Source organism: Xenopus tropicalis, chromosome 3 (genome assembly GCF_000004195.4).
Source record: "Xenopus tropicalis strain Nigerian chromosome 3, UCB_Xtro_10.0, whole genome shotgun sequence".
NCBI lineage: Eukaryota > Metazoa > Chordata > Amphibia > Anura > Pipidae > Xenopus > Xenopus tropicalis.
This window is the reverse complement of record NC_030679.2, coordinates 61367170-61383166: the sequence shown is the minus strand read 5'-3', so window position 1 is coordinate 61383166 and position 15997 is coordinate 61367170. Positions and strand designations below refer to the sequence as shown.

At 36.1% G+C, this 15997-nt stretch overlaps 1 protein-coding gene across 11 annotated transcripts in view; it reads left to right on the top strand.

Annotated features, from left to right (window-relative positions):
* Positions 1 to 15997, top strand: part of osbpl8 (oxysterol binding protein like 8) — a 137242-nt gene that overhangs the window by 66703 nt on the left and 54542 nt on the right. For 7 of the 11 annotated variants that reach the window (XM_031897639.1, XM_018091936.2, XM_012958580.3 and 4 more), the window contains one exon: positions 12089 to 12268. The exons of 2 other annotated variants lie outside the window; for them this stretch is intronic. In XM_031897639.1, the coding sequence (XP_031753499.1) occupies positions 12089 to 12268 (180 nt within the window). 11 annotated transcript variants of the gene reach the window in all.

Below are 15997 nucleotides of genomic sequence, written 5' to 3'. Positions count from 1 at the left end.
TTACATAGATCTTTCTGATAAAGCTTACTTTGTTTTTACCTTTCTTTCTCCTTTAATGCATTTTCACATTTAATCAGTATTCATGTACACTGACTAGTAAATTTGTGTATATAGTTTGCTTACTGTACTTGAACAAGAATTGCATAAGTAGTAAAATGGGTGCAGCTTGTGCCTTCAAGGCCATGGGAGTGCACAACCTCTAGTTGAGTGTGATCCAAGTGGTTTTACTTACCACCTGCTGGACCATGAGTTAAGTACAGGGATCCTGAACTCACAGTATCTTGCACCTTATGCACAAAAAATTGATAAAGGGCACGCATGTAGGTTAAAAAAAACTTTTTGTACAGTGAGTTAATTGATGAGTAAATATGGTTATCTCTAACATAATGGGCATACATTTTGGTCCATTTTCGCTTCCAGCATAGTTGCCTCTAAAAGAAGATCATGTAAAATCCAAATCCACTGTGTTTTGGGGTGCCTTGGAATTTTGAGGGCTCTGTGTGTGACTTTTTTGTGTATAGATGGACTTCGTATGGACTTTTTTCACTTAAGATAAATGGTCAGTTCACCTTTGAGGTATATTTTTAGTATGTTTTATAGTATTAGTAGGTTTTATAGTATTTGCTGCCTTCTGAATCATTTCAACTTAAATAGGGATTACTGACCCCAGCAGCCAAAAAAATCTATGAGGCTACAATTTTATTGTTACTGTTGATTTTTATTACTTTTCTTTTAGGTCCTCTACTATTCATCAATCCTAAAAAATAAGTGCCTCAGTTATATACTTTATATACTATATATACTTTTCAAAGACTTTCCAAATCCCCTTTAACAGCTCCTCATTAATGAATGTGAGCCAGGTGTGTAAACCACAGGCTCTCCACCAAAACTTAATTGATTAATCTTGATTGTAGAGATCTTAGGCTGATGCCACACGTGGCGTAGTGCTGATATTTTCGGCAAGCGGAAAAACGCTTGGCGAAAATTCAGCCCTACACCTGCTCCTTGTGCCTGCACCTGAATGAATGGAATACGCTCGGGTGCAGGCACATGTAGCCGATAAAGGCATGAAAACGCGTGAGAATGCAAAGTCTCGCATTTTCATGCGTATATCGGCTACATGTGCCTGCACCCGAGCGTATTCCATTCATTCGGGTGCAGGCACAAGTAGCAGGCGTAGTGCTGATATTTTCGCCAAGCGTTTTTCCGCTTGCCGAAAATATCAGCCCTACGCCACGTGTGGCATCAGCCTTAAAACGAAAAAGTCCTTGAGTACTTTTTCATTTTAAGATCTCTACAATAAAGACAAGTTTTAGTGGACTAAGGAGTGCGTACCATTTTTCCTTCAATTACTGTTCCTCTACTATTCATACTTAATTATCTCATTTAAACCACTGTTTGATTGCTAGGAAAATTTGGATTCTAGCAACTAAATAGCTGCTGAAATTCCAAACTGGAGAGTGGGTGAATTAAAAGTGAAATAATTAAAAAAAAAAAAAAAAAAAAAACACATAATAATAAATTATGTTTATATCTAAAAGTTAATTCAAATGTGAACAATCAATTTAAAAGATTTTCTAGAATAGGTAAATTGTAAAAGTTGATGTCTTGCATTAAAAAGGCCAGAGGTAAAAATGTCAGGTCTCTTTAAAAAAAATCTGACATAAAAAAGACCATGTAAAACATTGTTTTCTAAAATAAAGCCAATTCATGAAAAAAAAATTTCTAGTACGAGTATTGGATCCGTTATCTGGAAACTCATTATCCAAAAATATCCGAATTATGGGAAGGCAGTCTCCCATAGACTCCATTTTAGTCAGATATTTTAAATTTCAAATAATCATTTCCCTGTTCTCTGGGAACTTGTACTTGATTCCAACTAATATATAATTAATCCTTACTGGAAGCAAAACAATTCTAGTAGTTAAATGTTTAAATGATGTTTTAATAGCCTCAAGGTATTGAGGTCCAAATTACCTTAAGACCCCTTATCCAGAAAACCCCAGGTCCCAAGCATTCTCTATAAACGGTCTTATACCTGTAGTATGTGCCACTGGAAAATACAGTATAGCCATTTTAAGTACTATGGGCAGTCCCTGGCCTCAGTTGAGGTATAGTGCTCACCCACAAGTTAAGGACGTGCATCTATGTTAGGTCACATCAGTCAACGAGAAAGGGTAATGTTTAATGATGCATATATAAATCAGTTTGGTAAGATTCTATAACAGGTAACCTATTGTGATATAAATAATCTGTTGGTTAAATATTCATTCCAGGCGTATAATTTTCATTTAATTTTATTTATAAATGTTACATACAAATAAAATAGAGTGCCCCGATCAGCTAACATTTTAACATCCCTACTGACTGATGCAACTGGCTGATCTAGGCAGAATCTTTGTTGTGCTGAATCATCTACTTTTAAAGGGGAAGGTAACCTTTGCATAACTTATTTTGAAATTATTTTTTATTTTGAGCAGTCTCTCTATTTTACCCGGTTTATTTTTACACTGAACTGCTCCTTTAATAATAAAGGTGGCCAGATATCGGTCGGGGAGGCCTGTTAGAGGGCCCATAAAAATTGTTAGCTGAAGTGCGCCTTTGTATGGCCACCGTTAAAGAGGCGGTTTACCTTTAAGTTAACTTTTGCCTTCCTCTGTTAATAGCTTTCAAATGGGGGTCACTGACCCCAGCAGCCTGAAAACAGTTGCTCTCTGAGGCTACAACTTTATTGTTATTGCTACTTTTAATAACTTATTTTTCTATCCAGGTCCTCTCCTATTCATATATCAGTCTCATATTCAAACCACTCCTTGGTTGCTAAGGTCATTTTGACCCTAGCAACCAGATGCTGAAACTGCAATCTGGAGAGCTGCTGAACAAAAATTTAAATATATTGAACTAAGGGGTGTAAGGGGTGTAAAAGTCTGCCTCTTAGCAGGGGTGGGCCAAGCCGACCGGGCGCCCTAGGCAACCCGGTCGGCCAACTCCGCCCACCTCCCCGCCCCCCCGAACGGCGCATGCGCGCCAAAGCACAGGAGGCGGTGCAGGGGGGGCGGGGCGATTAGATCGGTCATTGCCTCCACCGCTAATAACAAGCGGCGGAGGCAATGACAAAGTAGCACTAGGGGTAGGCAGGAGAGGCTCCTGCCTGGCGCCCCTCAATCGTTGCGCCCAAGGCAGCTGCCTCTTCTGCCTACCCCTAGTTCCGGCCCTGCCTCTTAGTACTCATAAATATTTTATACCTAAAAATTTGTGTGAAAGTTTTTGGTTTTTTTTTTAAAAACAAAAAAAAAATTGATGCATTTATAAAGCATTGTTGTAGTCCTTATGTTTGAAGGCCATGTAACACAATCAAGGATTTACCAATTAGGAATACTTTACTGATTTATTTAAAAAAAAAAATAAAAAAAAATTACTATAGGTTTGCATTCAATAATAACACCGCTTTATAACTAAGAATGACTTTGCATGGTATAAAGTGCTGGGATTTAATTGTCCTTTAGAAATGTGGCCTACAGTGTATTAAAAGCTATTGAACAGTGAGTAGTACCAAATAAAAAAAATTGCCTGTAAAGTACCCATTAGTGCTATGGGCTCTACATGAGTCCTCACATACACTTGGTAAGGTAGCCCTCTGAGAAAATGTGGCAAGTTTGTCGTAGAGGTATGGCATCTGTTTACCAGAATGCTCAGGACCTGGGGTTTTCGTCTAAAAAAAATAATTTAAACATTAAATAAGCCCATTAGGCTTTTATTTTTTTTTATTATTACAAAGAAAAAGGAAATCGTTTAAAAACTTTTAAATTATGCAAGATGGTCTTCCTGTAATTTGGAGCTTCATGGATAACCAGATAATGGATTTTATACCTGTAATTTTTTTCTGTAATTTATAGACCCTAAATAATTGACTTTCATGACTGTTGGGCATGATATGAGAGACATTATCTGATTATTATCATTACCTTATGCAATTTGTAAGAATGACACAGCAGTGTCTTATCACTGTAGTGTTACAGAAGCACTTAACATAGCATGACACATGGCACATGGGTACTCTGCATTTACACCTTTAACAGTACAGTACTGGAATACTTCTCTTCACACTTGTGAAATTATAAGGAGATTAGCAAGCGATTTTGGCATAAATAATAGTAATGATAAGCTTCTCTTCCTATCTCCTTCCATGATTACATAACTAATTAGCAATTACATATATTTGTTTAAGATGTTTAAGATTTCTACAGATAACCATAGCTGCTAGCTAAGTACTTTGTATACCTCTGCATTCTTTCTAATTATGGACTGCTATGTTTCAGGTGCAAATTTGCACCTGAGCAGTAACCCCTGGCAACCAACCAGATGTTTGCTTTCATTGTTCTACCTACAGCTGGCAGAAACCCAATCACTGGTTGCTATGGGTTACTGCCCATGTGCAAATGTGCCCAATGTTTATAAATTAGCACAAATGTGAGCCCTCCTTCCACAGGATTGTAAAAACCTCATGGCATATGGGCATGCAGTTGTCCTTTCTGGGAGAATAGCACAAATAAAAATAATGCTGTTTTAGCTGACATCTGTTTCCCATTCACTTGATTGGGAAATGCACAGCCTGTGGCAGAAGCCTCTGCTGGTAGACAGATATCTATCAGGAAATGATTGCATCAGGATTTCCTAGATATATCTGCCTACTGGTAGCATTGCTAACTGTTGGAAGCATGTTTCCTCTACAAGTAAAGGCAAAAGACCATAAGTCTTGCTAATCGCTGTCGCAAAGCTCTGTATGTCATGAACCTTACGATTTATATATATATATATATTCTTTTATTTATCTAGAATTGACTCTGATCTAGATAAGTTGAAGCTTATATTACATTTTAATTTTTTCATTAGTTCTTCTATTAAATATACATAAGTTCTTTTTATAAGAGAAGAACAGAATCTTCACTTGTGTATGTAAATAATTAGGAAGGAAATGTCTTGCCCTGCAGGAGATAGAAAGCATGGAAAATTAGATTTTTCTATGCTTTCTAAACTCCTGCAGTGCAAGATCATCTGAAAATGTAAAAATAATTTATAATTCCTTTACATGTTGTATTCAGCATCATCTTTATCCTACTACTGCCTGCTTCACTGTCAGCTTAATATATCAGCAGTGTGCGAGTGGAAGAAATATTACTTCAGAGGCGCTGTATCTGACCCTTTTGCCCTATTAGGCTTGTGCCAAAGCACAGTCATGTATATGCAGCCTGGCTGATTGGCTGGGAAATGTGAGCAGGGACGAGCTCCACGTATCTAGGGTGGGAGGGGCCAGGAAAAAGAAGACGAGAACAGGGAGCTGAGTGTCTAGAGAGTAAAACCTTATCTGGAATCACACAGATCTGAGGCTTGATATTCTCTCCTCCTGGAAATACCTCTCCATGGTAATCTGCCCAGCTCATCAGGTTAATAAGTACTGGAGAAGGAATTCTTTACAGAAATGCATGCTTCTCAGAGCACCACATTAGCAACACGAATACCCTAATGTTTGGATTCAGTGAGTCAAGCTGCTAAAAACTGAAGGCAAGTATTTGGCTAGAACAGCTTGTTGATTCAGCCGTGTCTGCTTATTTGCCAACACAGCTGCAGTGTATTCATTTGCCTGCAAGAGGAATCTTAGTTGTGCGTTTGCATGGTGGGTTTGTGTGTTCAACTAAGTTACAGGTGCCTTTTCCCTGGTCTGTGTAGGATTATGTGCTTTACAGCTGAACTGTCAAACACCTCATGAATAATATGGATTGACAACAAGCTAAGACGATTTTGTAGGATTTGGTGTTGTGTTCATATTTTTGTAAGTTAAAACAGAAATGCGGTCTCTTTTTTTTTAAGTTTGGTCCAAGATTTTAGGACTTGCTGGCAAATGCTGATATAACTGGAAGCACACAATAATGTCTTAGCTTTCCTTCAGTGGTTCATTTAAATTAATATTCACCACAGGTTTGTTTTCACCAAGCTTATTATTGATGATACCAAACACAGGGAAGGGATAGGTAATATAGTCCATTCTTTACTGTATAAAGATTTGTTCATTAAATAATTACTGTTGTACACTGTCATATAGGCATGAACTAAATAGTTGTCATTTAGATTGTTTTCTACCTGTTTGGTGGTAGACTTGGCCCATGTCTGATTTGTATTCCAGATTATTGTTCATGTTTACAAAGGTTTATGGGTTGCACTAAAGAACATAACAAACAGTAAGCTACAAGGCATCAGAAGCATGTATACTGAATTTTAATCATTATGATTATGAGAAAATAGATAATCTTCTTTGTCCGTGCCTGCTTATGTCTGGGGCATCTTGATGTATGCAGCCATTCTGCTCTCTAACTTTAATATTATTCCCCTTTTGGTTGGATTGATTTATGGGAGTTATATATCTTTTGAAACCTTTTATTTGTTTAGCAGGATGCCCTTCATTTACATAATTTATCAACAGTGCCGGCAAAGAGTATGCATTTTACCAATCCATACCTGACCATTTATTTCATCCTGTTCTATTACTACACGAGGGGACGAAAGACATCTAGTTCAGGATTTAAAGGGCACATCTTAAAATATAACTTTTTATAATGTTATTAATGGCTAGAAAACTGTGATTTAACAGTTTTCCACTTGTAGCCATGCAGTACTTCCCAGAAAACAATTACAGGTATGGGATCCCTTATCCGGAAACCCGTTATCCAGAGAGCTCCGAATTACGGAAAGCCCGACTCCCATAGATTCAATTTTAATCGAATAATTAAAAATGTTTTTTCTCTGTAATAATAAAACAGTACCTTGTAACTGATCCCAACTAAGATATATTTAATCCTTATTGGATGCAAGACAATCCTATTGGGTTTAATTCATTTTTTATTGATTTTTTTTTTTTTAGTAGACTCAACTTATGAGGATCTAAATTACAGAAAAACCCCTACCTGTACTAGTAAATTGCCAAAGCTGAACACGTAGCACCTTCCAGGACTTGCTTCCAGTTAAAGTGGTGATCCTATTCTGAAATATTTACTGAGCCTGCAAACCCTGTCAGGCTCCTTGTTGTTCAGTCTGGTGCTCAGTTGGGGAAATAGGCACCCCGCTGATATCACAAAACAGTCTCCCCGCTTGGTATTGCCTTCATATGCAGGGGGCCTTAGAGTGTACTGGGCCCAGTACAGCCCCAATTAATGACTAATTTCAATATATCTTGGTAGATTAGGTCAATTTATCAATGTTTTGGGGACCTTTAATTGAATTTGCTGTTGGACCAATTAACATTTAGTTACACCACTGGTTCTGCAACATGGATCCTAACCTATTCTTTGTTGCTTTAGTCCAGCCTTTTGGCTTATATGCATTTCACAGCACTTTTACCATATCTTCCCCCTCTATGTTATGAATGCAACACCTTTGTCTTAATGTTCTTCATACCCCAGCAGTAAACCCTAAACTGCTGTTGCATAAAACTAGACCAAACTGTGTAATGCTATTGCACCATTATTTGCCTTTAGTGCTGCATTTTTAATTTGTTTAGCAAATGCTGTTTGTTTTGACCATATTAATATAAACAAAGGCCTTAGTAGTAATGTCTGGTATTTGATTAAGCAGATTCTATTAGTCTTTGTAAAAATGCAGTCACTCAAAACGCTTACTTTAAAGATCTAATGTGCTTTGCTGTTTTCATTTCAAAACCCATATAAACCTATTAATGGAATATATAAAACTGTCAATATATTGATCTTTTTTCACTAGAGCTTTACAAGGTACATTTGCAGTGCCATTAAAGAAGCTGTTTGCGATGTAAATACGTCTTGCAGGTTGTAAAAACAACTAGGCTAGGATTGTATATGTGGTCCATATTATAAAAGAAAAAGCTCTGTGCCTCACATTCTGAATTGCATTCATTATTTTGTTTGGTTTAAAGTGTCATTATTCACTACCACCTTGGCCTGGCTTCTGTGTAGATCCATACTGTACAAACATTCATATGTAACTGTTAACTGCTTTTCTGGTGGCAAAAAAACACACACACACACCAAAATATTATGATGAGGCTCTATCTGAAATCTTCCTACTTTGTTTTGTTCTTTATTCAGATAAATATAGCCGTACTGTATTGATCTGCATGAGCTTGTGAAGGGCATCTGTTGCAGAAACATGCTGGTATGATAGTACTGTATTATGTGACTAGCTGACCAATACTGTGGAGCAAAGACTTAAAGGAACAGTAACACCAAAAAATGAAAGTGTATAAAAGTAACTAAAATATAATGTGCTGCTGCCCTGCACTGGTAAAAGTTGTGTGTTTACTTCAGAAAGTCTACTATAATTTATATAAATAAGCTGCTGTGTAGCCATGGAGGCAGCCATTCAAAGGAGAAAAGGCACAGGCACATAGCAGATAACAGATAAAACACTATTGTATTCTACAGAACTTATCTGTTATCTGCTATGTACCTGTGCCTTTTCTCCTTTTTTCCAGCTTGAATGGCTGCCCCTGTGGCTACACAGCAGCTTATTATATATATCATATTAGTGTTACTGTAGCAAACAAAATCAACACTATAAGGAGAAATGCACCTAAACAATAACTATAAACAAATAATTAAATATGCGATCATTCGGTATAACTAATGTTAAGGTAAATCAAAGATAAGACCGTACCAAGTACAGCCGAGGACCCAGGTGTGAAAACCCCGGGTCAATCACCAGATCCAAAGTATATAAAGTATATAAATGTTCATATGTGCATTGAATATGCTCACCGCAGTCCAGAGATGGTCCGGGTGCCCAAGGCCCCGAACCCGCAGCCAAGGGAGAAATCCAAATTTGTAGCGGTAACGCTGAACACACCGGACAACAGGATATACTTCTAAAACTAAATCTTTATTCATCCATTAAAATAAGGAAAACGCCTGACGCGTTTCGTACACAAATGTACTTAATCATAGGCAGGAAGTGAAGTAAGAACATGGGAGGTTTTTATAACAGAGTAAAGAAAATTCAAAGTAGACTTAACTATGATTGACATCTCAAAACCCGACCCACTTAACATAAGATTAAAGGAAAACTAAAGATCGAAAGTATATCCTGAATACAAGGTAACTAAAATCATTGATAAAGTCAAAACAAGTTAATATGAAGTTAGTCTATTAAAATTAGAATTAATCAAAAGGATCGAGTATACAAATAAATAAATACATATGTATAAATTATGAAAGATTATAATATTTAATCAATATAAAGTCAATATAAAAAAAGGCTCTTAATTAAACACTCATATATACATAATGTTATTGTTTAAACATAGCAGCTAACGTCGAAGATAGAGTTCAAACCATTTGGATGTCGTGTGCCTAAACGAAAGATCCAATTGACTTCCAGCCGTAAAAGTTTCTCATACCTATCTGAGCCTTAGATCCCAACCTAAGAAAACTACTTGGTTATCTACTAAGGGAACCTATCCTTGTGGCGCACGGAGGTGCGTCACTTGTGCATATATAATACCGTCCGTTACATTTCAGAGTTCTGTATCAGGCAGATCCTTTAATATGTGGGCATATGCCAATTGTAATACGCAGTACGTTGTATATCTCTTGACTTGTTCAAATTGTAACATCCAATATGTGGGCTGTACAATTAGAGCACTAAAATGCAGGATGCGTGAACACATTAGCCACATAATAGCGAAAGACAGTCATAGTCCCATATCTCGACACTTTGTTCAATGTTGCGAATCTAAAGTATCTCATTTACAGATACAAGTTATAGATAGAGTTTTGTTAGATGAACGAGGCTCAGATAGGTATGAGAAACTTTTACGGCTGGAAGTCAATTGGATCTTTCGTTTAGGCACACGACATCCAAATGGTTTGAACTCTATCTTCGACGTTAGCTGCTATGTTTAAACCATAACATTATGTATATATGAGTGTTTAATTAAGAGCCTTTTTTTATATTGACTTTATATTGATTAAATATTATAATCTTTCATAATTTATACATATGTATTTATTTATTTGTATACTCGATCCCTTTGATTAATTCTAATTTTAATAGACTAACTTCATATTAACTTGTTTTGACTTTATCAATGATTTTAGTTACCTTGTATTCAGGATATACTTTCGATCTTTAGTTTTCCTTTAATCTTATGTTAAGTGGGTCGGGTTTTGAGATGTCAATCATAGTTAAGTCTACTTTGAATTTTCTTTACTCTGTTATAAAAACCTCCCATGTTCTTACTTCACTTCCTGCCTATGATTAAGTACATTTGTGTACGAAACGCGTCAGGCGTTTTCCTTATTTTAATGGATGAATAAAGATTGAGTTTTAGAAGTATATCCTGTTGTCCGGTGTGTTCAGTGTTACCGCTACAAATTTACTGTAGCAAACACACCAGTTTTACCAGTGCAGGGCAACAGTGCATTATATTTTTATTACTTTAAAGCTCTTTCATTTTTTAGTGTTACTGTTCCTTTAAAATAGACAAATTTTACAAAAAGTTTTATCAATATCTAACATTAGCTGTAGTTTTTTTTTTGGCTCTTTTAATTTACCTTTTTTTAAATTCAGTACTCCAAATTCACAAGCATTCACTGATTATCTCACAGCAACTGAATACATAGTAATAGATTCCCTAACAAAAGCACCAAAACAAGTGACAAGTACCAACATACCATGACATCATGTCATTTATTCAGCTTAGAGTCAGTCAGTCTCTAGAACTCCCAGGTTTACTTTGAAGAGAAAGTTGATTAGCGACTTAATAAAAATAATAAACTTGTTCTTGTAGAAATGCAATTATTCACTGTCACAGTACAGAATAATACAATAAATATAAGTAACAGTAATTGTAGTAAATGTCTGTATTATTTTCAACCATGCCCTTTCGCAAAGTCTTTGTAAATTAAATGTGTATTCACCTAGATCTCCTCTGAAAGCCTGCATAGTTTCATTGGATTACTACAGTGGTGATTCTTGCCAACTTTCACTTGCTTAGTTTCTTTTAAAAGGATGATGGTAAATAAACCCTAAATCATTTATTGGGGTTATTGTGAAGGTGTATGTTAGTGGACAGTGTCTCTTAGTTATTAGTACTAGGATGTGTGCCAGCTTATTACAGACAACTGTACACAGTACGGTGGATATTATCCAATGCTTTACTTTTCAATTTCCCTATTAAAGGAAGTGTTTTCCTACCAGGTATATAACTTGTGCACACCTCCCATACCCAAACCACACAATATGTATTGCATATATCCCCTCCATTTGCCAGCACCATCTCATCTTCCTAAAAGAAATAGCAGCTTTCACCCGGATGCCATTTTCCCTCTCACACATCTTCAGTAAAATTTACATCTGGAGACAGCCAATGTGCGCTGCAGGCTTACACAGGCAGAACTTACTTTGATAAAAAGTTCTGCTTGCTTTCAGCGCTGTAATGGTTGAGCTGAGCCCTGGGTAGGAGAAAAGACATGTTTCTCCAGCAGAGTGCACAGCTAGAGCAGAGTATCTAATGGAACCAGCTGCTGTCTCTTCATTGGCTGCTAGACTAGAGGGTGTGTTTGGCATGCTCAGGTAGCCAAGAGCCAAAGTCAGTTTTTAAGGAGGGGGGGTGCAAGTGTGTTAGAAAAGGAGAAGGAATCCTAAATGATTAAGGAGATGCTGCAGCCTTACTATTATTAACCTTTGAACAGCAGGAGTGGCAGGTATTTTAAGATTTCCAAGATGCTGTTTTTTGTAGGTGATGTTCTTTATTGAGGTTAGAAATACTCTTCTCACATTTATTATAAATTGCAGCATTTTTCCCATAGACCAGAAAATGATCTTATACAAGAGACAAATAGCTTCCTAATGTGACAGTATTCTGAAAGTGGGTGTTTGACAACAGCTGCAAAGGCACTTGTTTATCACAAAGAAAACCTATTATGCTTTTAAGTAGCCTTATAGAATCTGCATGTATGATATTTGTGTGTGGTTGCTTGTGTGTGTATGTTCTGTGGCCCTGTACTGTGCACTCATATTTGTAAATTGAAAGTCGTAGCTCCAACATTCTTATTCTGACCAGCTTTCCATTTGAGAACTGTAACCCTCAACAAACACTTGGCCATGAAAGAAGAGGGCCCATTGAGGCGCAGGTCATGTGCTGGGGTCTCACCTGGGACCTTCCTCCCGCGACCTGATGGACGGAAGCTTGTCAGAAATGCATCCTTTGGCGGATATAATGAGCTTTCCCCTGCTCTACCAGGTTTGTTTGCTTTCTCATTCCGTTTGTTTCAAAGGAACTAGGCCTGTAAATACAACTAAGGCAATTATTTAGGCTTAGCACTTAAGTGCACTGCTCCCATTATGTGTGGATTTTGCCAAATGATGACACCTCTACAAAAGATTTGGCAGAAAATTGAATTGCATCCTAATTTCCAACTTGCAATCTTATAAAAGTGAAATTGCATCATTTATGAGCAAAAACATACTGCCACCAGCTTTACCACACTTTAAATGCATATGACATGACAAGTTTAAGATCAAGATCTCAAAACATTTGAAATCTTAAAAAAAAAAAGTGCTAGGATTTGGCTGAATACCAGACTTTACTCTATTTTTTCATGTTCAGGTATGGAATCTGTTATCCAGAAACCTGTAATCCAGAAAGTTTTGAATTATGTGAAGGTCATCTCCATAGACTCTATTTTATTCAAATAATTCAAAATTTTAAAACACATTTCCTTTTTCACTGTAATTATACAACATCACCTTGTAGTTATTCCCAATAATTAATCCTTACTGAAGGCAAACAATCCTATTGGATTAATTTCATTTTTAAATTATTTTTAAGTATGGAGATCCAGATAACAGAATGACCCCTAATCCGGAAACCCAGAGGTCCCGAGTATTCTGGAAAATAGGTTCTATACCTGTATTATTTGACTGAAGTATGTGCCATCACATCAGTTGGAAAGTTATTTGTGGCACCTTGTTTTCATGCTCCTTTTCTTATGATTTGTCCAATTTTTTTAATGATATTACCAAAAAGGTAATCCTGACAATGGTTGTTTGATAAGCAGCTATTCGTGAATTAAAGTACTGATGATCACTGCATCGTGTAATTGAAAGGTTCTTTTCATAGTACAACTATAGGACCTGTTATCCAGAATGTTTGGGACCTGGAGTTTTCCGGATAAGGGGTCTTTCCACAATTTGGATCTCCATAGCTTAAAGGAATGGGAAAACATTGTTTTGTTTTGTTTTTTTTGAAAACTCATCAGTTAAAAGAACTTCTTCTCCGGCATAATTCTGCATTGAAGTCTTTATATATATATTTTCAACAGCTATTGTAATGATATTCTAAGGTTTGACATAATTATGTCTCCTTGATAAATCTTTGAATGTTTGCATTTGATCAAATGGTTTTGCCATTTTTTTAATATACTGTTAAAATGTAGCCAGTGGACGTTGAATGGTTAAATTTATACATTTTGTAATTTTTAATGATTTAGTATTTATTATACAGAACCCTGTTCATGTTTTTTAGAAAAGCTATACAAAAAAACCCTGTTCATGAATTTGTAAAACAATTTCTTGATATGTAGAGAGTGGTATATGCTTTTTATATGGATTTTCTAATAAAAATGTGATTTTTGATTTTTTTAAGCCCAATAGATATAAGAATAGCACCCAATAGTAAGAAATCCAAGTCAGGCTTGGGACTCCTCCAGTTACATGGGAGTTGGAGAAACAATAGGTTACCTGAAAGAAGTTCTAATGTGTAGCTCTGGCTCTTTCTGATAGCTCAGACTTGGGCACAATGCACTGAGATGGCTGGCTGTATTGGCTACCAGTATAACAACTGAAGAAAAATACATTTGTTGGTTCAAGAATAACATTTTAAATGGTAGAGTGTATTATTTGCTATGTAAACAGTGTAATTTAGAAATAAAAATGCACCATAAAAATCATGACAGTATGTATGCCTTTATGACTACTAAAAAAAATGAAATAAACCATATAGGATTATTTTACCTCCAACAACTATTATTTATACTTTAGTTGAGATAAGTTACATAGTACACTTTTATTATTGCAGAGAAAAAAGAAATAATTTTTAAAAATTCGGATAATTTGATTATACCGGAGTCTATGGGAGATGGCCTTCCTGTAATTTGGAACTTCCTTGATAATGTGTTCCGGATAAGGGATCCTATACCTGTACTGCAATTTAGCAGTTTACACAATAATTAAATGCAACATTTCTTGTCTTTTAAAAGACAAGGAAACCCACAAGTTCTGTTTACCAGGAAACTATTGCTCCATCCTTGTTTTTCAAATCACTTATTTTTCAGAAACTAACCCTAAAAGGTTTTACCTTTGCTTTTCATTAGGCGTTTGGTACATTGGTTTGCGGTATAGTGCCAGATCATGGTCATTTAGGCTGTTCTTTAATGGTATCTGCCTGTCGCCAGAGGTTTTGAATGCCTTCTCAATAGAAATGTACATTTGGATCATTCATATTGCAAGTGTGAGGAAGGACTGGAAGCCTTTTAGCCTTGCAATGATTTAGCATTTTTACAGTGAAAGTATTGTATGCGCTGTGAGGATTGTGCTGCCTGTAGATGGGACAGGATTATTAGATCTGTCTATAATATAAAGAGACTTGAGAGCCTGTTTCTTTGTTCTATATAATTTGCTTTCACAACAGCTTCAAGAAAGAAGAAAACACTTTGGTTTGTTGAGGAGTGTAAGAGGTGGTTGATCTATTAAGCACTTTAGACTCCTGAAAAAGAAGCGGTGGTAATCCTGATTTTCATTAAATCATTCTTTTTAGCAGTGTGAATGTGGGCAGTATCGTCTTGAAATTCCATATTTCTTCCTAGATTTCTTCTGCTTCTCTAAAAGTTAATCCGGCCAAATAACTTCTACAAGATGTTTTGCCATACCATTAGAAAATCCTTTATTATATTGAACTTGTGGCAAGATATTCATTAAAAATGAGCAAAACAGTCTCAGTGCAATAACTTATATTAACCTATTATCACTTATATAAGACCAGTCTGCTGCAGTTCATATATTCTCAATAGTTTTCTTTTGTCCCTATCAATGAGCTTCAAGTTGCAACCACAGTTTTTCATTGCTGTATTGACATGATTTTTGAGACTGGTCTTTTTTACAGTTATCTTTATTAGTTTGCAATGTTGCTTTGAAAAGTTAGTTATCATGTTTAGGCTTATTGTGTAATGTAAATACTGACAAAGGGAAAAAATACAATCTCCTTGCAAATAGTAGCCTGGTTGGACTCTTTGCTAACTTACTTATTAATATCGCACATCATATTTAATATTTAATCAATAATTTAATTCATAATTTAATTAATATTGCACATAAATTAATGCAAATAAACACTAAAAAGTAAAATAGGTAGTCTGCTGTTTGGTTTTGTTTTTAAAAGCACTTCAGCAAATTAAGCTCCTTCCTAAGGCTAATACAACACCAAGCTGATTCTTTGCCTGCGGATAAATGCAGGTCGAGAACTAGCCCTGCATCATCCTACCACTGTGCCTGCACCCAGAGCCACTGTGAGTGCAGAGACATATAGTGGACTTTGGCGCTCAATGTATAACTATGCACTTTTCAAGATCTATTCCATTTGATTGCACCCAGGCCAACACAGTTGCTCTAGGTGCAGGCACAAGGGTAGGCTAATCAGAGCATAAAATCAGCCTGTTGTGCCTGTAGCCTAAAGCCCACAGCTAAAACAAAATAAAAGTCATGTACTGAAATAGCTAGAGCTCAATAACTTTACCACTACATTTCTAAGAGCATGGAGAATGCAGAATTTTACATTATATTAAGTTGGATTAGCCCATGGCAGATTAAGCTGAGCTAAGCACATTAAAAACCTTCTCTGCAGAAACATGTTTTAAATGCAAAGTCAGGAGCAACATTTTAGTCAGAGAAGTCTTCATTCTAAAAAAAGCTTTGA